This window comes from Neopelma chrysocephalum, unplaced genomic scaffold, assembly GCF_003984885.1.
Source record: "Neopelma chrysocephalum unplaced genomic scaffold, ASM398488v2 Primary Assembly neopelma1_69, whole genome shotgun sequence".
NCBI lineage: Eukaryota > Metazoa > Chordata > Aves > Passeriformes > Pipridae > Neopelma > Neopelma chrysocephalum.
The window spans coordinates 5196741-5219131 of NW_020897729.1; the positions used below are offsets into that span (position 1 = coordinate 5196741).

The following is a 22391-nucleotide window of genomic DNA, read 5'->3' on the forward strand; positions in this document are numbered from 1 at the left end:
GATCACAGAACAGGCAGGTTTTCTATTGTTGTTGATTAGTCTCACATGAAATGCTGAATCTTGATCATCTACTTTTCAGTAATTTTCGAAGTTTCTTGCATTTTGAAGACATTCCAGAATTTGTTTCTTTGTTGACTGCTAATGGCTAAAAGAAGGAATAAGGTTGCAACAAGAAGTAATTTTTTTATTCCTCAACTTGGTATCCTCTGCACTCTTCTAATACAACAAATGTAATCTCAGCAGAAAATCCATGTTTCTGGAAGGAGCATGACACAAGTTTTGAGCAAGAATTAAAGATCAGGAACAGTCTTGGAACATATTAGGCAAGAGTCATTCATCACCATTAACTGGTACTTAAGTATTGGCAGAAGACTGACTAATGAATATGGAAAAAAACAAATCCAGTTAAGTCTTAATGACAGATAAGTTTTTTGACATGTTGTACAATCTAGGAGACAATCTTTCAGTTTCCTTTCTTTTCCATTTGAGAGAAAATAACCCAAGGGATGTTCCTCTACATTTCTTTGCCTTAGAAGAGGGTCATCATATACAGTCAATAATGTGACTCAGCTGTCTCGAAATTTCAGGGAATTCAGAGTCAGTCAATTCAGTAAGTCTCCTGTGTTTGACAAATATGCTCTGTGGTTCACAACCCTCAAAAGCTACATTTGCAAGCGTTTCTTTAATCAGAAGCTGTAGCCAAAAGTGTCAAAGTTTTTCTACATAAAAATCCATGAAGGTAAGGTAATTTAAGGAAATGTGTTAACAGGTAAACCAAAAACCCAAACAGCAAAAAACAGTCTGAGGCTTATCTAACCCTCTACTGGTAAAAAGCAAAGGGGCATGAAACCAGAGATCACTGAACCTTAAGTTCTATGTTTGACCCAACTGTTTGTACTTAAACCAGACTGAAGAAGTCACTTCTGTTGCTGCAAGTCAGCAACATGCCAGAGGGACAAGAGCTTCACCAGTGCTCCATCATTTCTCCCCTTTGACATGACAAAGGTAAGCTGGCCTCTTACAATTTAATTTTTACATTTCTGGAGCTCAGATATGTGAGCACAGTTTTTCAAAGACAGACTATAAACATTCCCAGGGAGTTTCCTTAGCAGGCATAATTAACCAAGTGCTTTTATTCCCCACTTTGGTGGCCTTAAGAACACTCTTAATAGAGAACAAGTGATGATGTCTACTCACATTTCCTGTTTGAAACACATGGCCTTCTTAGACTGCCTTTCACAAATTCTGTGCCCAGAATTAACTAGAAAAATGCTTTTCTAGAATTCAAGTGTAAATACATGCTATATAAAAGAACATATGTGCTGCAAAACCATTAAGTATTGCTTAGACTGAGAAGTCAGATCCAGAATTACATAAACTGTACTCAGCCTGCTGCATTTCCATTTGACCACAAGTTAACATGCAGGATTTATAAAAATGCCTTTTTTTCCTTTTTCAGAACAGTTTAATTCCCTCTGCCCCCTCTCCCCGCGGGGCTTGGTTTTGTGTTGGGTTTTTTGTTTGTTTTGATTTTGTTAAAGTTAATACTATACCAGTACTGCAAGGAGACAAAAAAAAAATCCCACCAGTTAATACACAGAGTATTATTTCTGGTTCATTTAACACTTCATTAACCATTCAGAAATAGATCTATAGAACAAATTCAGTTGGGAGGAACCTCTGGAGGTTATCATGACCAACCGTGCACTCAAAACAATTCACATACATTTGTTGTCCAATTAAATACAGAGAGAAATAAATCTATTTTCTCTCTCCAGTGCTCCTATTTGGATTAGGATACTACAAAGAGATACTTGAAACAGAATTCTTTGCTATGACACATTCAACTTAAAAGAGCAAAAGAAAATTCCCATCCAGTTTTAGCATAAATATTTTTGTGGCCTCTTCTAGTCATAGTTACAATTTCAGACAGGCATCATCCACTTGGAGCAGCTGGATGTCTGCCTTTTTAAAAGGATGATACAAAACTCCCACAAGCATGGAATGTAATGCATGAAAAGCTACAAAAGCCCCAAACCTTAGCTAACACTAGAAGTCAGTCTGTTCTTCAGTTAGCCAAAGTGCAAACTCTTATGCTTTCCCTAATGCTCCCCATCCAACTCCATCACATACACAAAAAATGCACATATTGCCCACTTTTCCTCAACGGGGAGGATTTACCAGATCTCACACATTTTTTAGTAATTACAAACCAGTAAGTAATAAGACAAAACTTAGTTTCATAAAGGTATTTTAAGACTAAACTGGAAAGACTAGTTTCACAGTATTATTCTTGCCCAGTTATAAAAAAAATCAGTTTCTGCATCAGTATCAAAGTAAAAAAAAAATAAAATCTTAACTTCCCCTCACTCTAATACAACATTTCTCAAATGTCCCATTAACTACAACATTTGTTAACCTTCATTAATGTACTCAACTAAGCAAAGCAAACCTACATGAGACCAATCTAGAGATGCTAGTATTTCTTGCATGATTTGGAATTAATGTATCATCATCCCAATTTTCTTTCCCCTGAAACAGGCAGAGAAAAGCAATGTGAACAGTTTTCTATCTGGAAGTGACTGATAATTGCATGCTATTTGCCTGATGTTCAGAGTATTCCTGGTACACAGAGAATCTCCACCAGAACTCTCAAAAACTACATAATAAGTTGATTTTTTATGTGCAAAAGCAGTTTTTTTGCAGACTGAATGTCAGCCTTAGGCAATTTATAGACAACTTTAATTTCTTTTCGAGTTAAAACTATGATGATCATCAAGGTTGTTCCAAGTTGAATTACATGTGAGCAAGGCATTAAAAAACACACCCCATACTAGAATCCAGGGAACAACTGTGATCAGGAAGTCCATTCCTTATGTGATAAGACCTTTTAAAGGTGTTATAACTAGAAACCTCTTGTGATATACGTTGTCTTGTGATGGTACAGCATTAAACCCTTGCTGGTTGCAGAAATTCATATTGTAAAGCTTTCAGCAACTTTTAAAAAGTGAGTCACCCTGGAAAAACTATCCCCCATTTGCTCCCAGAAAGCAGGAATGGCCTGATTATCAGAGAAACAGTTAACTAAGTATTGAACTACTTTATGACTTCCAATAAAGCACAATTGCTTTGTAAACAGCTTAGCCACACCACCTTTCCCAAAGAATACTCCAGAAAGACCACAAAAAAAAAAAAAAAAGCAAAACCCAAAAACCCATCTCAGTGCCATCATTCATGCAGTAAACTGCAACAAGAAACAGAACAAACTTGCTATTAACTCAGAATGACAGTTTGAAGCAGCCAAACAATTAAAACACTTTGGCATGGATTTGTAGGCTGATTTGTTTGCCTGCTCTGAAAAAACACAAAACTCTGTCTCCAGGTTGCTAAGAATGGCACCAAGTTAACACCTAAGGAAATGCAGGGCATCTGCAACAGTCAAGTTACAACTGCAGCTCTGAAGTTGCCATTTTTACTGCCTTAATGAAAAAGCCGAATGTTTCATGGAACCCATAAGGAATTGTGTGGTTTCATAAATTCCTCTGTGAACACTATGAGCTTGGCTGATGTGTGGTTTGTCTACACTGGCTAAAGTATGCTTCCAAATAAGTAACCAATCTGAAAAAATTTGCCAGTGCCATTGTTTGAGAATAAAGCTATTTACTGGGAAGCTTTAAGTTCCCATGGGGCTTTATTTTAGAACAGCTTATCCAGTCAGTTCCTCATAGCAGACAAACCATTAAATCCCATCACCCTGAGTACTGGAATATTCCTAGGAAGTAAAGAAGTTTACACTGAAGAACTGGACTTTGATTATTGCACTGCATTACCGAATTACAGCACTGAAGCAACAAGTATGAGAACATCTCTATAAATTAACTGTGAGGTGGGAGAGACTAAAGAGTGATTTAGATCATGATGGGAAAGATCCTAACTTTATCCAGTGTCATAAATCTGAATGCCTGCTATAGCTCAAAGCAGGGATGTAAGGGCACAATAACTAATTGCACAGAATAGCTTCCGTCTATTAAGTTCCAGAAAATCCAGATTCAGAATCCAGTTTAGCACTTCTTTACAAGTTTGCTGCAGAATTAAATTAAAAAAAAAATAAAGAAAAGCTTCACAGTCCCTACCATTTACTTTCAAACATACTTTCCTCCTGCTCGTTCTGAATGGGCAGTATTTATAAAGCAACCTCTGTCCAATTAAAAGAATTATAGACAAAAAAAAATTATAGACATACCCATAACAGCAACAGAAGTAATTGGCCTGATTCCTTAATAACTTCAGGAATACCGAAAACAGCCGTGAAAGCCCCAAAGAAAAACAACCAGGCAGTTTGTGCTAGTTTGGCCAAAGTTTTGCTAATACTCAGTCTACTAGAAAACACACAAGCACTGGTAAGAAAGAGCAGTTTTACATGCAACATCAGTAAAAGCAGATCTCGGGATAGCACGAAATAAGGTTTTACAGGTAGCACAGATGAGACACTGGCTCTGTCAGCCGAGTGCATCTGGGAGCAGGAGGTTGTATGCCAGGATCCACACACACACCCATCGGGAGAGGCTCTGCTCCCATTAACCACCGTGAGCCCACACAGAGCCCATCCCAAGAACTGCCCGAACACACGGATAGAAAACAGCTCTATTTCAGGGGTGGAGGGACGCACACTGGAAAACAACAACCCGCTATTCCTCCTCTCCCAGGTCGCGTCCCTGGGAGCACCCGGAGCCCGGGATGTGCCGGCGGAGCTCTCCGGGCTGAGCGCAGCGCCCCGGGCCCCGCGGGTCGCGCTGCCCCTGCGGCTGCCGGAGCCTCTCGGCCCCGCACCGGCCCCGCACCGACCCCGCCTCACTCACTCTCTCTCTCACTCACCTCAGAGCCGCGGCCTCGCCACCCCGGCCCGGAGCCGCCGCCCCGCCGGGCAGCGCCCGCAGCGCTCACCGCCGCTCCGGCCGCCCCGCTCCCCTCGGGCCGTGCCTGTGCCCCGGGCGCGGGCGGCAGCGGCTCCGGCAGCCGCTCCCCGAGAGCCGCCGCCTCCCGCACGGGAATAACAGGAAGGGAGCGGGGCTGACCCCGGATGGGGAAGGCACCGCCCGCCGGAACGGGAACCGCGGCGGGGGGAGGCGGGCGCGGAGCCCGCGGGGCCGGAGGTGCCGCCGGACCCGGTGGGTGCGGAGGGGACCGAGGGGACCCGCGGGATCGTCCTGCCCCGCGCTGTCCCCGTTTCTTGCCATAAGGTCCTAAACAACCCCGTGCCCGCGGTCACACCGCGCACATCAGAGCGGGTCTGACCCAGCCCTGACCCTTCTCCCAGTTGGATCGCCAGTTTTCTTTTACAGTCTGAGCTGCCACTGGGATCGAGTCGCTGTACGTGAGTCTGGTGTTGTCAGAGCGGCCTGCCGAGTGGATGCCCGTACAAATTGGAAATGGAAGAGAAATCTGTAACATTTAAAATACGCAGTCCTACCCGGTTTGGGTTTTCGGGGCTGGGGCACCTTGGTGAGAGCCAACAAGACGCAACAAGTGAGAATGGTATTGAGGTGGTGACAGGAAGGAGGGAGAGGGATAACCTGAGTGATTAATCATCAAGGCATCTTGGTTAATCGCTCTGTTTTCAAGGGATGTTTATCCTTTCATCAAGAGATGGCATAAGCAACTTTTGGAGCCAGGTGTGAACACGGTGAGGGTATGGGTGAATTCTCTTCCATGTTCTGAAGGGAGCCTACAATAGAGCTGGAGAGGGACATTTTACCAGGGCTTGGAGTGGTAGGACTAGGGGTACTGGCTTAAAACTGAAAGAGGGGATGGTTAGATTAGATATTAGAAAGAAATTCTTTACTGTGAGAGTGCTGAGGCCCTGGCACAGGTTGCCCAGAGAAGCTGTGGATGCCCCATCCCTGGAAGTGTTCAAGGCCAGGCTGGATGGGGCTTGGAGTCACCTGGTCTAGTGGAAGTCCAACCCAAATCTTCTGTGATCCTATGGTTCTATGAATCTGATAAATGGTATGCTTTAAGATCTAACAAAAATTAGTGACAATGAGTGCATCTAACTGATGGATTCCCGGGTGGGTTGGCTGATGGCTGCTGGAAAGTCTGGGCAATGGTTTCAGCTTGTAGTGACTTCTCAGCACTTTCCTGTTCCAACAAAAAGGAGAGAAAAACCAACAGAAACTCCATATGCTTTTGAAACAGGATGGCCCGACTGTACGGGTGAGGCCTTTGGGTGGCTTGAGGGGAAATTATTACTCACTTTGGCTGCGAGCGGCGTGAATAAGCTGAAGATGTTTATATATGCAAATCAGCCTAATTGTAATTCCTGCTGCGAAAAACAGGATCTAAAACAAATAAATAGATAAATAAATAAATAGGTAAATAAAATGACCTTGTGCAGTACCACAGCTGAGCACTGCAGAATATTCGGAGCAACTTTCCGACGGCGTTGCAGCTCGTAATGCCATCATAAGTGTGTGTTTCTGGGAGGCTGTTCCGAGCTCGGCCGGCCCCGCCTCGCCCGTCCCCGCCCCGTCCCGCCCCTTGGCCGCCGTCACTTCCCGCAGCTGCCGGCTTGGAGCCCGCCGGCCCCGGCCCTGCCCGGCCCTGCTCCGGGGGAAGCCGCACCGAGGGCAGCGCGGGGCCCGGCCCGCGGTAGGTGCGGGGGTCGCGGGGCGCGGGTTCTGCGGGGCCGGGGCCGCCCGTGCGGTCGGTTCGCTGCCGGGGGGTGGCGGTGCCGGAGCCCCCCGGGGATGCGGGTGCCCGTCCCCGCCTCCCCGCGCTGCCGGTCTGGGCTCTGCGTTTCCAGAGCGGTGCGGCGGGAGCTCCCGCTCGGGTCGCGGTTGTCCCGAGGCTGTCGATGCCCGGGCTTGTTTTTTCCATGTTCTCCATCCCCCCCAGACTGCAAGGCAAGCGGCTTGGCAGGGATGTCTGCGGGGAGTCGGGATTTACACCGTGGTTTCTGATACCCCATTGACGTAAGAGATGGTTCTGGGTTACTGAACGTGTGCCCTTATCAGTAGATCAGAAGATGAGGGCACGCATCAATGTACCTTAAGTTAGAGCTGTGCATGATGCGTGTTTGTTTGGTGCTGTCTTCAGTTCCTGCAGCATTATAAAACAACCTGCCTTTCAGGGTGAAGGTCTGGAGGCCCAGTCCATGGCCAGAGGAAACTTTCTGGCACAATTACGTTAAGTGATGTCCACGTTTTGTTTCTTTTGAGAAGAAACATTTCCTTGTCTTGAAAATAAAATAGTGAAACTCACAGCTTGTTCATCATTTCTGTAGATTTCATCACTGTTGTTAGTTGCCTCAACTGCATTTAGAAACTAATTCTGGTGGGAACACAGATTTCTCTCTGTGGTTTACACCTGTGGCCAAGGAAGGTCACATTGTGCCTTCCCCATCAAATGGTGCTCAGATTTGAGGCCAGACCAGCTTGTTTCCCAGTACTGTGCTGTTGTCAGAGGTTGCTCCCCATTTCTGTGCCACCAGCAGTGCCTGGGCACTACCAGGTTTTGCTACTCGGGGCATGAAGTCTGGGTCTCCTCCTTCAGTGCTGCCCTTGGGATGCCCCAGCCTGAGAGGAGGGAGACAGGCTGTGTGCCCTTGCCTCCACCCAAGGACAACTGGCATGGAATGGAAGCATATTCCAGCCCATACAGTGTGTTGGAGAAGACATGGCTGAGCTCTGAGAGGTGCTATCTTGAGGCAGAATGTCTCCTCAGCTCACCCTGGAACTGCGGGTCCTTACCCTGCTTTGGGCTGTGCTGTTGGGAGTCCTTGGTGATGGACATTTCTCATTCCTTTACTGTGTCCTAGTGTAAAGATTTTGCAGCTTCTTATGTGAAGGGAAAGGAGGCATTAAAAATGTCCTTATACCTTCCCCTGGACAGAGTATCTGTAACAACCAACAGTGGAGGGAGGGTTAGAGGAACATGTAATTAAGCTGAATTTGAGTGATTTTTTTTTTTTTTTTTTAAATATCAGAAAGAAGGAAGTCAACATAATTTGAGCAATTTCAGTGATGAAAGAGCGCTATCAGAAGATAGTCGCATATGCCAAGTCAAGAAATTCTAATATTGAAATTGTCCATGCAGCCTTAATTTTATCTTCAGACTACTGCTTACTTTAAGGAACAGTAAATGACCTTAAAGATTTTCTAAGAATATTACATTACATCCTTTCCCCTGTGGGTACAGACCCTGTAAGCACTGAGTCCTGTCTTGTATATGACAAATCCCATTTGTGACAGTTGCAAGAAGACATGATGCAACAAATGCTCATGCAAAATTAAGCAGATGAATCTCGGTTGCCATTTACTGTACATCTCTTTATGTTGCTCTATAAAGTATTTGGCTATACTTTACTCCCATTTTAAGGTAAGAGGCCCATTATGCTGGTGTAATAAAACTCTGAAATTAGCTGGCATGCTTACCTGCTTGCACAGTTGATCTAAACTGCCTTGATAGGCCTGTGTTATGATATATTTAACCATCATGAATATGAACTTGGTCCATCTGTGGTCCCACTGAAATTAATTAGTCTACAGAGTACTAGCTGAGGAAACTAAAGATAAAAAAGTTTCTTCTGTTCAGTTTAACCAGGAACATGTATGCTGAAAGTGGGAGAGAAGTTAGGTAACACTCCAGAATTTACACTGCTGATGGATTATTTGCATCACACAATTCCTGTGTGCCTTCTTCCTTCTTTGTGGTGGATTCCAGCTATTTTTCATGACACCAGTTTTGATTTGGTTTTTATGGTCACATCACGTTAGTTATAGTTAACCTGGAATTTCACAGAGCCTTGGCGGTAAGGACTATTCTAAACAGGAAAACTCCTGCTGGCTCTATTACTGTCTTAAAACCTTGTCTCCAAGGCAGTGCATGCTGCTCTTTTTAAAAAATTATTATTGCTATTTATTATTTTTAATTTTTTCCTTACCTGTAGTTACTAATAATAACTGCCCCTAGTCCTGTATCAGTGTAAGTCTGGGTTTGAGGTAAACATTTCAGAAATGTTTTTGTCACTTGAGTGCTTTAGTCCCACTGATCTTTTCTTATTGTGATCTTTTTTTTTTTCCCTAACAGAACATAGATCTCTCTGGGAAGACTTTCAAAGATAATACAGTACCTAAAATTGCAGGTATCAACTGGGATTTTCTATAGCTTTAGTGTAGAAGGTATTTGTGTCCAGCTAATTTTAGCAGATTGAAAATCCCGGAAGTTACCTCAGATAAATGCTATTTGCTTCTCCAGGTTCCTAAATGCCTTTGAATTTGAGTTCTATTTTCAAAAGTGACTAATTTTCCAGAAGTGTTGGTTTAAAATGCAGATGGGTCTCATTATTTGCTTAAACAAATGAACAAAGCCCATAGGATAAACATGGTTGCTGCCAATGCAGCCCCAGCTGGAAGTGATCTGCAAAGGCCAAGATAATGCTGCTCTTGATCCCAGTGTGGCAGTGAACAGGATTTGTTATGATAAGAAGCTAATAAGACATTAACAAAAGTAACTGTGCCTTGATTCATAATGTGAGTGTTCTGCATTATTATAGGGATGTTCGTCCGGGCTTTATTGAATTATAAACATTAATTAAATAAATCTCTCAGAACCTCTTGTTGGAAATGTAGGGCTAGTTCTAATAACTTGAATTAACTGAGAAATAATTGAATAAAGGCTAATATGAGATAAGTTCTCCATTTTGTAGCAGAAGATGCAGCTTTAAGTGCTGCACTGGTTGTAGTTAGTAAAGGAAACGTGAGAAATAGCTCAGGGTCATTCAAGAGAGCCCTTGGGAGCTGACTGTGTACAAGATGTGCTCCAGGTGATTCCTACTCTTTCTCTTTTGTTACTGGAGAAAAGTTACATGTAGAGTATCTCTCCTCTGGAAAGTCTTTGTGAGTATTTGAGGGATAGATGTGTTTATGGATTTTGTATCTACCTATATACAATAAGCCTGCTTCAAACTATTTTGGTTCTTTATAAGTCATCATTGCAGTAATACACTGTAATATTTGTTTAGGTCTTGTAGTGTGAGTTTGTCCTTAGGCTCCCAAAAGAGGATGTGGCTAGTGGTGGTGTCCCTCCCGTTAACACAACTTTATGTGCTGTGCTTGTTGAATGTCACCACTTCTCGTGGTCATGGAGCAGTGGGTGTGTGTGCTGTCAGTCAGGTACTGTGGGTGCTCAGGAATCCTCCACCTGTCCAGGAGGGTGCCACGGGATCCACTTCTTACACAATATCTTTTGATCTGTCCCCAGTTGTCTGGGATGCTGCTCTTCCTGTGGATTAAAGGGTTATAAACTGACCTTATCCTGCTTGGCATTGTGAAAAGGCATAAGGTAGAGGCAGTAGTTACAGAAGTTGCCTCTGGATTGTCAGTGTTCCTGTTAGCACTGCTTGTTTCAGCATCTGTGTCTCTCTGGTCTAGGTCTGAAGACAACTCCCTCCTCCTCCTTCAGAAGTAGCATGCCCACAGTCTTCCTGGCCAATGATTCTTCTACAGCAATCAACACTTCTTCCTCATCCTGAGAAGCCTTCATCTCTTCCTATGTCAGTGGCTACAAGGCCAAGAGCCAGCTCACCACTGTCCCCACCAAAGTCTCTCGGACTGGGGCCTTCTTTCCATCACGCACAAGAAGAAGAACTTGCAAAGGTGGTGGAGCAGGACCCTATGCTGGAGGAATTATGTAAGCCCCTGTGCTGTAAGCTCTGCAATGTCACCCTGAATTCGGCCCAGCAAGCCCAGGCTCATTACCAGGTAAGGAGAGCAGCAGGAGGCACAGCTTTTGGGGCTCTGCTGCATCTGCAGCTTGTGTAGACAATCCTGTGCCAGTGTGAGCACTGCCAGCAGCGTTGCTGTGGCAGCACAGAGGGAAGTGTGGGCTAATGCACAAGGACTAACTCAGCTTCTCGAGGGGGTTTTGAGTGCTGCCTTGGGGGGTGCTGCACATCAGCAGCAACATTTGGGTTGGGTTATCTGGAGCTACCTTTGCATCATCTAATGGACTGAAACTGCACTGTAGACATATCCTCACCCTGCTTGGATTTGCTGGTTGTCCAGACATGCTGCAGTGCTTTCATTTAAGGTGTCATCACTGGAGCTTTTGCAAAAACTTTGTCCACAGGGACAGAGAAGTGGTACCAAGATGGCTTGGGTGAAAAACCAGACACTTGTGATTTTCCCTTTGTTTTATGAGACTTGTATTTCACCTCTACATTCAGTAACATTAAACTTGATTCCAGACATGATTTTGTGAGGCCTGGACAGATTTTTTTCTGCTGGATCCAGGTGTGCCATTAGGAAAGGGGCTGCTGCCTTGTGTTTATCACTGTCTGCTTTCTGAGGCTACACACACCACTGATCTGGGGGGGGCATTTATGCAAATGCTCTCATCAGCTGGGTCAGCTCAGACCAAATTCATTTTGTTTGAGCTGATCTGGTTGAGCTGCTGCCTGAAATGGGGTAGGGACTCTGCATATGCTTCTTGCTGAGAGGTCGAATATGTCAGCCTTGCAGTACCCTATTTTACTAGCACCCTCTCTGCCTAGTGCTGTATTTGTGTGAGATGTGGAAATAGTGACTTATCCACCCGTGAATCAAAAGGAGGTTCTCCATATCCTCAGGATACCACACACAGATCTCAGATTTGCAGTTGGCCCTGAAAAAGTGGTATCCTGCTAGTGTGGGGGTAGGTTGGATTAGAGTTACACTCTTAATGTCTGATTTCTGCCATGAGGGTACAGGTGTGCATTTGTACTACAAACTTGCATTTATACCTTACTGTGCATCCACAGTGCATATACATATTCTCATATAGCTCTATCAGGTTTCCAGAACACCAAGAAAGAAACATAAAGAACTATGATACATGTTTTCCAAGAGAAAGTAAAATATGAAATGGGGTTTTTTTACATTCAATCTCATGTTTTAACTCATGTTTGCAATCTCATGAAGAAGAGTGTGTGTGTGTGTGTGTGTGTGTGTGTTCAGGCTTATCCAAAAACTTGCAAAGCAGATAATGTTTCATGTTTAAAATACAGAGTAGTGGTTTTAAGTGAAGTGGAAACATATTGAGTAACTAATTGTAACCTTACTGAGAAAATCAGTTGAAGAGGAGGCCGAGTCATGCTAGGTGATGAGCATTTTGGAGAAAGGGAGGGATGCCAGCATCTCTCAAGTTCAGAGCTGTTATTTTCCGAGTGACCTGAGCTGCCATCTTCATGGCCACTTTCTCATTTTGGTTTCTGTATCATTTTTCATTCAGTGTAAGATACTATTGTTAGGACAGTGGTTAATCTGAGTCCTCTTTCCAGGGTAAAAACCACAGTAAGAAACTCCGAAATTACTATGCTGCCAACAGCTGTCCGGCACCTGCCAGGATGAGTAATGCGGTTGAGCCTGCCCCACCTCAGGTTGTCTCCCTTCCCACCCAGGTAAGGCATGGGAAGGGGACTGAGATCACACTGCTCACTTGTCACCTAACCCCCAGTAAGGATAACTAGATCTCAGACTTTGAGGATTACTGCAGGAACTAGGAGGGAATATTCCTTGTGATGGCACAGGATGGTGGAAGTGGCCTGTTGTGAGCTGTTTGCTTTCCTTTGAAGATGCAGATATTGATCTGCTCTTGCAGCACAATATTGGACTTCAAATGTTCTATTTCTGCCTGGCAAATACTTTGATTCCTAGGTAAGTCTGATGTGCTGCTGATTATGGTTGTTTAAAGGCAGGTATAAAACAGCGTTGTTGGAACTGGGTTTGGATGTGAGGGTGTGGCATCTGCTCTGCACAGTCATCCCTCTGTTGTGTGGGGGAAGCCTACATGGAAAAAGTGCTTTGGTGCTCCTACACCCATTGCCCAGGGCTGTTAGCTAATTCCTCTTTTGTTGTTCCTTTTGAAGTGCTCATTCCTGTGTGTAGAGTGAATGGATTGTTCCCTCAGTGATCCAGATTAATTCTGTTTTGGGCACATTAGAGGCAAAAGAGATGATTTTTGCTTTCTTCTAGAATTCATCCCTTGGGATTGTCATGGGATGTGGCAGCTAACCTGGCTTTTGCCTGTGACTGTGCAGGGAAGCACAGCTGGGCCGTGGGGTTTGAGGCTGTGCCTGTCACTTCCCAAAGCACAAGCCTCTGTCTGTAGGGAAGCAAAGAGCATTTGCAGAGTGGCAGATTGTTCCAGACGCTGCTGGAGCCACCAGAGGGAGACTCAGTCCCGTGTAAATTGGTTTTGCAGCTCACAGATCTGCACTGGGATCAGTGGGGTCCAGTCTGGGATACTGGGGCATGGCTGCTGTACCTTCCAGGGTGTCTGATGGTGCTTTCTTTGATGGAGAAGATGGTTCATGGCAATAAAAATACCACTCTGTGGCCACATGAGGATTCATATTGTAAGACAGAAGTCAGAATAGACAGTGTGTGTCTATAAGCTTGAGCAGTATTGAAAGAGATGTGAAAGAAAGTCGACTTGGCAAGTGCCACAGTGACATGGCTGAGTGAATCACTGCTGCTGCACTGTTTACAAAACACTCTTCCCTGGATGTTACATGCTGAGGAGATGCAGTTGCTGCCCCAATCAGTGTATGGGTGTCCTTCATATGGCAGGAGCTACTCATGTGAGGCTGCGTCTATCCTTTGAAATCTGGATCCAGGTGTCCTCCCACTTGAAGGGTAAGGATCAGAGGTTTGGCAGCTTTGCTATTGGTTTTTTTCTCCTTGCTGTGGTCAGGGAGCTGTGTAAAGACAGGGTACTGTGGAGAGATTTGGTCCATTGTAAATAGACAACACTGGGTCTCCCCCAGTGTGAAAGTCACTATTCATCAGCTCCCAGCAGTCAGAAGTAGAGGAGTTAAATCACTGCTGTGATGTAAACAAGTCTCTATGGCTACTGCAGAGGTACAGGGTGTTTGTTCAGATTGCTTTCCTCTCCATCTGGGGCCAGGGATTTGCCCAGATCTCTACGAATTGGCAGCTTGTCCTGGAGGCTGAGGCAGGAAAAATGAAGTTCTTGTAAGAACACTTTAGAGAGAACTTGAGAATGTCCTAATCCACGTGCTTTAATTCCAGCTCTCTTGCTGTCTGATGAAGACGATACCGGTCTCAGTCCCTGTGCTTGAAATATTCCAACAATTTAACCTTCTTGCGTTTCACATGCTGTCTCTCCCTTTGCTGCTAGATGGGATCCAGTAAGCCAGGTGGCCGAGTGATCTTGGCTACAGAGAATGATTACTGCAAGCTCTGTGATGCCTCGTTTAGCTCCCCGGCCGTGGCACAGGCTCACTACCAAGGGAAAAATCACGCCAAAAGGCTGCGCCTTGCAGAAGCACAGAATAACTCATTCTCGTAGGTATTGTTCAACTTCATGCTCAGGCTGAAAGCATGTGGCAGTGTCTCTGGCAGTCTTTTCCTCAGAAAGCTCTGAATTGCAGCTGCTCATATTTGTTTAATCTTCAGGGATGCGTCAGAGCTGGGCAAGCGAAGAGCGAGGAAAGAAGGGAGTGAATATAAGATGATGCAGAACAGAAGAAATATGTATACAGTTCAGAACAACACAGGTAACTTGGAGCTTGCATCTGTTCTATAGTTGGAATAGTAACAAATAATAAACAGACTTGTTTGTGTTCTGTTTCTGAGGTCTGTTTTATCAGAGACAGGTTGTGAAAGGAGCTGGTCCAAGCTCTGCTGATCCTTCCTGAATGCATGGTTTTTTTCCCAGCTGCTAAAGTTGCTTTGTTTTGTCAGCCTGCTTGTTAGTTCTGTTTCTCAGTTTGTAACTTAATTTACCATCTGCCTGTCTCTAAGGCTGCTCTAAGTGGTGACAATTTTCCTGCTTTATTTTCTTGGCAGGTGGCCAGGTGCTTTGACTCCTACTGTGGCACATCAACCTGTACTTGCACTCCCATGACCAGAATGAGAGAGCATGTTAGCCTCCCTCTAAGACCATCTGTTCTAGCGTAGAGTCCTTCCTCAGGTGTTAGACACTAACTTTGCCTCTTTACTATGATTTAAAGAGCACAGCATCTATTTCTCTTTTTCATTTTAAGTTGTTTTATGTGCACACATTAACTGAAACCCTGATTCCCAGTGAAGCTTGGTTTAATCATGTCATTCTAACCAGTCTCATGTGGAAAAGATAAAACTTTTAAAGTCCTGTTCAATACTATTTTGTGACTTTTAAACTGAGGCAGCTTATTCTGATCAAACGACTGTTCTAGTTCTGGAATTGGATGGTTAAGGAAAAAAAAGAACTGATTCATTACTTAAATTGTAAGACTCCTAATTTCCAAAACCGTATTGATTTCAAGTAAGACTGGGACACTAAGCCCACTCTACTACTTTATAAAATTCCGTCAAGTGCTGCTGCCCTGTGTGCTGCACCCCGGTAAATCTGGATATCAGCGGAGAAGTTGTGGGAACATAAGGTTCAGACTCTACACAGTTAGAGAAGCAAATCTCTGTCTGCTTTTTAATCATTCACTGGGCTTAGAAATTTTCACTGTGCTGCCTCAAGCTTTTGTTTCCGACAGATAAAAGAGGCTTTTCTGTTGGCTCCTCAGGTCCCTACTTCAACCCCCGCTCGCGCCAGAGGATCCCTCGGGACCTGGCCATGTGTGTCACGCCCAGCGGCCAGTTCTACTGCTCCATGTGCAACGCCGGCGCCAGCGAGGAGATGGAGTTCAGGCAGCACTTGGAGAGCAAACAGCATAAAAGCAAGGTGTCCGAGCAGCGGTACAGGAACGAGATGGAGAACCTGGGCTATGTACAATGACGCGCCACCCTCGGTCGTAGTTTGCAACTAGAGCAGCTTGTCTCTCGCCTGCTGTTTGCCACATGCCCTGCTTTGTGCTCCATTTGATAGGAGTATGCTCTCGAGCTATACATGTAACACCTGCAAACTTAATGGTATGGTTAGATTTTTTTTCTATCATAGTCGGCAGGATGACGCTGTGCAGGACATGAAGTGTTTTTTGATGTTTGTTTGCTAATTACCTAAGGCTCTTCGTTGTGTTGAGTGGTGGAGGGGACTTGGTCTTCTCCTCAGCCTTCTGCATGAATATGCAAAGCCCAAGAAGTGCTGGGAACTTCTGTGGTTCAACCACATGGGTAGACCATGTGCAAAGCCTGCTCCCCTCTTTGCACACCACAGAGCAGTGCTCCAGAACGCCTCCCTGCAGCAGACTGAATCTCTGGGCAGCTTGTAAAAGAGGGGCAGGAGTAGGGCCTGTGAGTGTGTGAATTAGGTGGTGTACTTGTCCGCACATTGCTGCTTCTGGCCCCCATTACAGCCCAGAGTAGGTTCTTTCCACATCCTTGTAGAAAGGCTGTGCATACCTCTCCTCCTTGGAGGGTCTTGCCTCTTACCGCTTCCTCTGCAATGCAGATTTCATTCTGAACATCTGACATTGATTTCAGCTGATTAGCCCCATTCAGAAATACTCTCTTCTACCAGTTAGCAGTGAAAAAAGATTCTCAATGTTGTTGCCTGGACACCTTTAATGCACCATGGGTGTAGCTCATCTCCCTGAAGAGAGTCAGTGGCTAATGAAGTGAATTGGAAAGCAAACCTGCTCAGGTGAGATGTGCTTTGCTCTGATTCTGCCTTAGACTGAGTAGGGTTGAGAATAGATTGGAAGGAACTGTCAGCTGTAATGTCTTTGCACAGTGATGTAGAAGAGAGCAAGTGTTGGTTTCTGGTCTGCAGCTCTTGCTCTGGGAGAACAGGGCTGCCTGGACCATGGGTAGCAGATATTGGTGTTTCCCACTTCCATGCCATTCCCTGGATAAAGCCCAATGGGTGTTATAGAGCAAAGCTGAAATGCTCATTTGAACTACAGCTACCAATATTGGACAATTTTTTCCCCCTCTTTCTTTTTCCATCTCAGGATGGGTTTTAATTCCATTCCTTGATGTGACCTTGACTGTTTTAGGGACCATCAAAAATCCAAAGTTAGGTAGGATTTAGATGTCAGGGGTGATGATTGTTTTGGTTCACACAGAAGTATTCATGAAACTTGTTAAGCAACTTTTTAGGTGTAGACAAACTCAGAGGGTGGGTGTTTGTTTTGATATTCATTAGCAAAAGTAGAAAAGGGATAAAGAGCAGAAGTAGGGCATTTATTCTTCTGCTTGTTTAGATAGATGTGAGGAGCTGTGAATGGAATCCAGTTTTTTTAAAACACTGGCTCCAGTGGCAAGTGCAGTGTGTAGGTGGCCTTTGTTGGACCTGATTCCCCACTGTGCTGCTGCAGCTGTGCCCTGGTGTAGCTTCACTGACTTCAGTGGCAGGTGCAGAGAGAGGGTCCAGGAAGCATTGTGGCTCATGTCTCACCCCTCTTCAGGCTGTGCACTGAATTAGATGCAGCTCCATTGGTTTCAGTAACATTTTACCAGGGATAACTTGTACCTGGTGCATAATCTTTAAAGTAACTCTCCCACCTCCTTTTTTTTTTTTGTTGCCATTGTGATCCTGCCTCTTGCATTCCAGAAGGACTTTCTGCTTGCCTTAAAAAATGAAAAATGAGTAAACTAGCAAAAAAATCCAGATAGTTTTTATTCATCTTTCTAGTCCACCTTGAAATGATTTGTTGCACTTGGCTGCTCCTCAGAAGTTGAGTACTGTTTTCTTTAGCTACCTGAGCATCAGGCAGCCATACAACCTTAATGCAGCCTTCCTAAATCCAGGCAAGGTGAGCTCTTGCACACCAGCCAAAACCAACCCCCTAGATCATTCCATGCCAATCCTTGCTCTGCAGATACAGGCCGAGCAATGGATGTCCTCATGAGTGGGATTCCCTCTCCTCCTTTGTGCAAAACTCAATTAGATGGGGTTTGTGCACTGGAGCATGTTAGGAGGTAGGAGGACACGTGCTCAGGTTGTAGAGCACTCACTGAGCAGTTTTGACAGCCTGTAAGTCTGTTTCTTCTGTGCTTTCCTGCCCCTGCCTCACCCTCTGTGTAGCCTTGAAGAACATTCCTCTTGCCAAAATCTCTCATCAGCCTTTCGCCCTCCTCGTTTGCAGTCACAAAAGGGCTCTGGTTTTCTCTTTATGCTCTGTCCCTTGGTTTGCCAGTGTGACCCCACTGTGCAGAGGGACAGAGGGAGTTAGATGAGCCTCACCACGATGTGCTCCACCAGAGTGATCCCTGCATTATGGTTAAACATCCCTTTGGCTGTAAGTTAAAGTGTGGCATTTTCCACAGGCTGCAGTTAGTAGCAGAAAAGCACCACTTTGTGAAATAGGAGCTGGAGGAGCTGTAGGTGCTGGTGCTGTGTGGCTTTATTGCTCGGGATGAGGAGACATTTTTGCTTGCTTTCATGTGTCCAAAAGTCAGCTGTTCACCACTTAGCTTTGGTTGCTGCTCCTGCTTCCAGCCCAGCCATCTGCTCCTTGTTTGGCATTTCCAGTGACTACTGGAGGTGCCAGAACTTGGTTTGCTCCAGCTGGTGCAAAGGTGTCACAGCACATCAGTGTTTGCTGGTGCTTTTGCGGGGGTGTATGAGGGAGGTGCAAGGGGCTGTTCTTGCAGGTTCCTCTCTGTGTGGGGCTTAATCTGGTTTTGAGGTATGGCTTCAGTCTGCCCTGAACAGAGAGTCTGCTTTGTTTTGTTAAAGGGATCACAACAGTGTGCTCATCCTGGGAATTTCAAAGTGGTGGGTTACATAGCAGGTATAAAGCAGACAGTGGGACTCAAGTGACAAGAGCAGGACAGGTTTCCTATGTAGGAGGAAAGATGTCTTGCTGGGAGAAGCAGCTGGGACACACTTTGCCCCAGTGCTCTGTTGTGGTTCTTCCTACAAGTGACCGAGGCTTTCTTCTCCCTCTTCAGCATTGCTACACAGCTTGTGATCTTCCCACTCTCCCTTCAGCATAGGTAGTTGTTGACTGCAAAGAGAAAACACCCCACCTCACTATTGTTATTAGGGTTCAGGACAATCCAAACTCGCACTTGTCAGTAGGAGAAACTGAGTGGGTCCTGATTTTGTTTCTTTTTGTGAAAGGTGTTCTCCAAATTAGTGTTCAAAACACAGATTGAAAACACGTCCTGGGCAAAGCCTCTTTGACATAGATGGGCTGGGGAGAACACTGTACAGCTGAAGTACCATTTTCCAGACCCAATTAATCTTTTTCTCATGTTAAACGAAGTACCAAACCCAAGAAACAGGACTTCTGTGAAGCTGTCACATTGGCCAGTAGGTTAATGACCTTTGCTGCTAGAAACAAAATGTAAATCAATGTGTTCATATTTATTTTACTGTACTGACCACTAATGGATTTGTTAATATTTAAGGCATTATGCTGGTAGGTTGTTTTTGTTTAAGTAGGAAAATTCTACATCGCACTTTGCTTTTGGATTGGAACAATTATTTATTATATTTGTGAAAATGTTTTTCTCCCATATAAGTATTGTTTTCTTTCCCTTGATGCAAAAAACCCCCACCAAACCTATACAGGAAAACCGACCCCAAACCTAAAAAAACCCTGAACCAAATCCAACCAGTGGAACTTTGTTTCTTTTTATGCTAAACAAAATGGGGATTTCCTTGCAACTTGTTATTAAATGTCCATTTCTAATTTCTTTTTCCTCCAACGGTTCCTTTACTAACTTGGAATAATATTTTTAGAGACATTAAGTTCATGCTTCATTTAAGCATTTCTTTTAAGGCAAGGAAGTAAACCATGTGGAATCCATGAATTTGTGAGGAGTATGAAAGTGATACTGTTTTGTTTGTATTAAGCATTAGCTGTTGTTTGCATTCTGCACTAATGAGTAAATGTGTTAAAATCTTGCCTAACACTGGTCTATTTTTGACTTTTGCTTTCTTCATGTACATTGAAAGGAACAATGAAAACTTCTGTGGAGTTGCTTAGGATGGTCATCAATGTAACAAAATGCAGATTTTTTTCTGTAAAGCTGCTTGTCTTTTTTCCTTTCCTGGATGCCCATTATAGGGCATTAGAAGGGAAAGCTATTGCCATAAGCATGAATTCATATTTTAGCTTATTAATGCATGATGTCCTTTTGCTACATTACTTAAGTGATGCTCTCACTGTAACCACTGGGAATCTTGCCTGGGTCAGGAGTAAATGAAATACCTGAGCCAAAGATATTATGTTGGCTAGGGCCAGGCAAGGTACATTGCTAAAATTTGTCTTTTACTCCTGTGTTTGGATTACAACACTCTCAAGGTTTTGCTTTTTGAGGACTGAGTAGCTGGTTCTTTAAGGATTTGGTTTTGCTCCCTTTAAAATAGTTTCAAGTATGTTGACTTCAGTTGAGTAGGAGCAAGCCTTGAAAACCTTCAGGAATTTCATACTGCTGATGTTTTCTCTTTTATGTGTTTTTTGTTTTGTGCTTTTTAAAAAAAATTTTACAACCATGTGTACAAGGATGCTCTGGATGAGATGGACATCTGCTGCTAGTTATGGGAAAACAAACGCCACAGTTGCCAAAGGATAACAGAAAATGGAGAAATACGGACCTGGTTTCTTTGAAGTTAGTGGCTAAGCTTCTATTATTTTGAGCTGGGCTGGCTTCTTTGCCACCTGCATAAAGTTGGAAGGGAAAATAAAATCCACTTTGAAATAAATGTAGTCAAACAGTAGTTCTGGGATCTCTCCTTTTAAAAACGTATCACAAATAAAACTGTCTTTTTACTTGAAATATCTGCAGGTAAAGGCAGGACTGGATTTTTAAAAATAAAATCAGTCTGTGTTTTGCAGGGGAAAAATTACTTTATTTAATTTCCTTCTGCATCTGTACAGCAACACCATTTGCAAGTGCATGTTTCATCTGGAGCCTTCTTGTCAGGTTGTTTTGTTGTTTTGTACATTTTTCCGTATTTTCTTTATATTGTACTGACCCTTGTGAGGGAATACTTGATTAAAATGATTTTTTTTTCTTCTTCATTATATAATAAATCATCTTGCTCTTACCATTGTACAACCTTGTGTTTGGTATTGCTACTGCTCACGGCTGGACTATGCATGACTGAGTTGATTTTAGCCTAGCATCAAGTGCAACTACATGAATATGTTTTAACACACTGATAAGGGAGTATAGTTCAGGGTGGAATTTGTTGCTCTGGAGGAGGGTCATTTACTTTCAGCTGTTACTGAAAGCCAGCTGAGAGCTGTCTTGGCTTCAGGAGGGGTTGGGAGTGCTCAGCATCTGGCAGGATGGGAGCCAGAAGGTACAGGAAAGGCTCTGTTTCCGTTTGCTTTCCCCTTGAGAAGACATCACAAGCTCTGCAATAGCCCCAGGCTGAACCACGGACTGACTTTCAACTCTAACTGTGAAAAGGTGGGGACAAGCTGAGCCCGATACTTACATTTGCACATTTTTTTATTTTTTTTTACCAGTGTTCTCTCTCCCTCTTTCATTACTTGAGGGCTCCAGAAGAGCATATGCTTATGCAGCATAGATGACTTTCCAAACAAAAAGGACATTCTGAACTGGAGCCTTGGAAGCAGAGAAAATCTGGTGGTTTTGAGTTCAGCTCAGGTAAGAGAAAAGCGTTGCCCTTCCTTGGTGCTGCAGCTGTGCTGTTGGTGCAGTGACCTCTTGACCTCAAGGGCAGTGTCCTGGTGGCACACCTGACATTTGGGATGTGTGACTGCTGTTGGGGCACAGCTCTGAGCAGCTGTGAACAGGGATGTGTCCCTGCACTCCCCTGTCCTCTGTTATTCAAGGCATCAATCAGACCATTACAGAGAATACTGACACTGGTGGAATTATCCTGATTTACCATTTGGGATGAGAGCTGCTTCAGTGCTTAGGTGACTTCTGTGCTAACAAAGCAAGAGGCTTTATGTGTTCTCATTTATGGTAAATAGAGTCATAAAAACTTGTAAGTGCAGTTTAATGTTAAATCTGACCCCAGCCCTTCTCTGTCTTATGCCCATCCAGGCTGTGCTGTGTTCGGTCATCCCAGGAAGCAGAGAGGAGCAAACCTCTACAGAGCAGAATGTCCCCATTATCATGTGTTAAAGCACTGCCTTTTTAATACTTACATGTGGTAATTGTGTTTTATATCAATTCCATAGCAATTTGGTACAGCCAAAAACCTTAGTGACACACAGAGATACCTGGGCACCCTAATTCAGAGTCACAGGCATTTGTTAAGTTAGCAAAGAAAATACTGCAAAAAAGAGATGAAAATCTTAAAGACTAAATGTAGGGTTTCAAAACATAAATAGCTCTGTGTCTGCTTCAGCAATTACCCCGGTGTCTAAGGATCTCACTTGGTTGTCTTGCAACATGTTACAGCTGAGGAAGTAAAGTTTGGTGGGGAAAAAAAAAGAGATTTGCCCAGAAAGTCTGTGGCTGAAAAAGAAGATTGAACTCAAGGCCTTTAAATACCAGGCTGCTGACCCTGCCTTATCTCCA

At 44.1% G+C, this 22391-nt stretch overlaps 2 protein-coding genes across 6 annotated transcripts in view; one reads left to right on the forward strand and one right to left on the reverse strand.

Annotated features, from left to right (window-relative positions):
* PIK3CA (phosphatidylinositol-4,5-bisphosphate 3-kinase catalytic subunit alpha) overlaps positions 1-4906 on the reverse strand; it is a 34970-nt gene extending 30064 nt beyond the window's left edge. Inside the window, exon 1 of one of the 2 annotated variants that reach the window (XM_027685446.1) lies at positions 4876-4906. The gene's annotated coding sequence lies outside the window, so the exon portion shown is untranslated. Of the gene's footprint in view, positions 1-4243; positions 4606-4875 lie in introns of those variants that run through there. The other variant, XM_027685448.1, reaches the window with a different exon arrangement.
* ZMAT3 (zinc finger matrin-type 3) lies at positions 893-20945 on the forward strand. 4 transcript variants are annotated; one of them, XM_027685450.1, is made up of 6 exons: positions 893-1005; positions 10431-10760; positions 12317-12436; positions 14179-14345; positions 14457-14557; positions 15560-20945. In XM_027685450.1, the coding sequence occupies exons 2-6, from the start codon at positions 10491-10493 to the stop codon at positions 15769-15771; spliced, it is 870 nt and encodes a 289-aa protein (XP_027541251.1). In that variant the 5' UTR covers positions 893-1005; positions 10431-10490; the 3' UTR covers positions 15772-20945. The 4 variants fall into 4 exon arrangements, with proteins under 4 accessions (XP_027541251.1, XP_027541252.1, XP_027541250.1 ...); XM_027685451.1 differs by lacking the exon at positions 893-1005 and adding an exon at positions 5173-5370; XM_027685449.1 differs by lacking the exon at positions 893-1005 and adding an exon at positions 6575-6648.
* The last annotated feature ends 1446 nt before the right edge of the window (positions 20946-22391 follow it).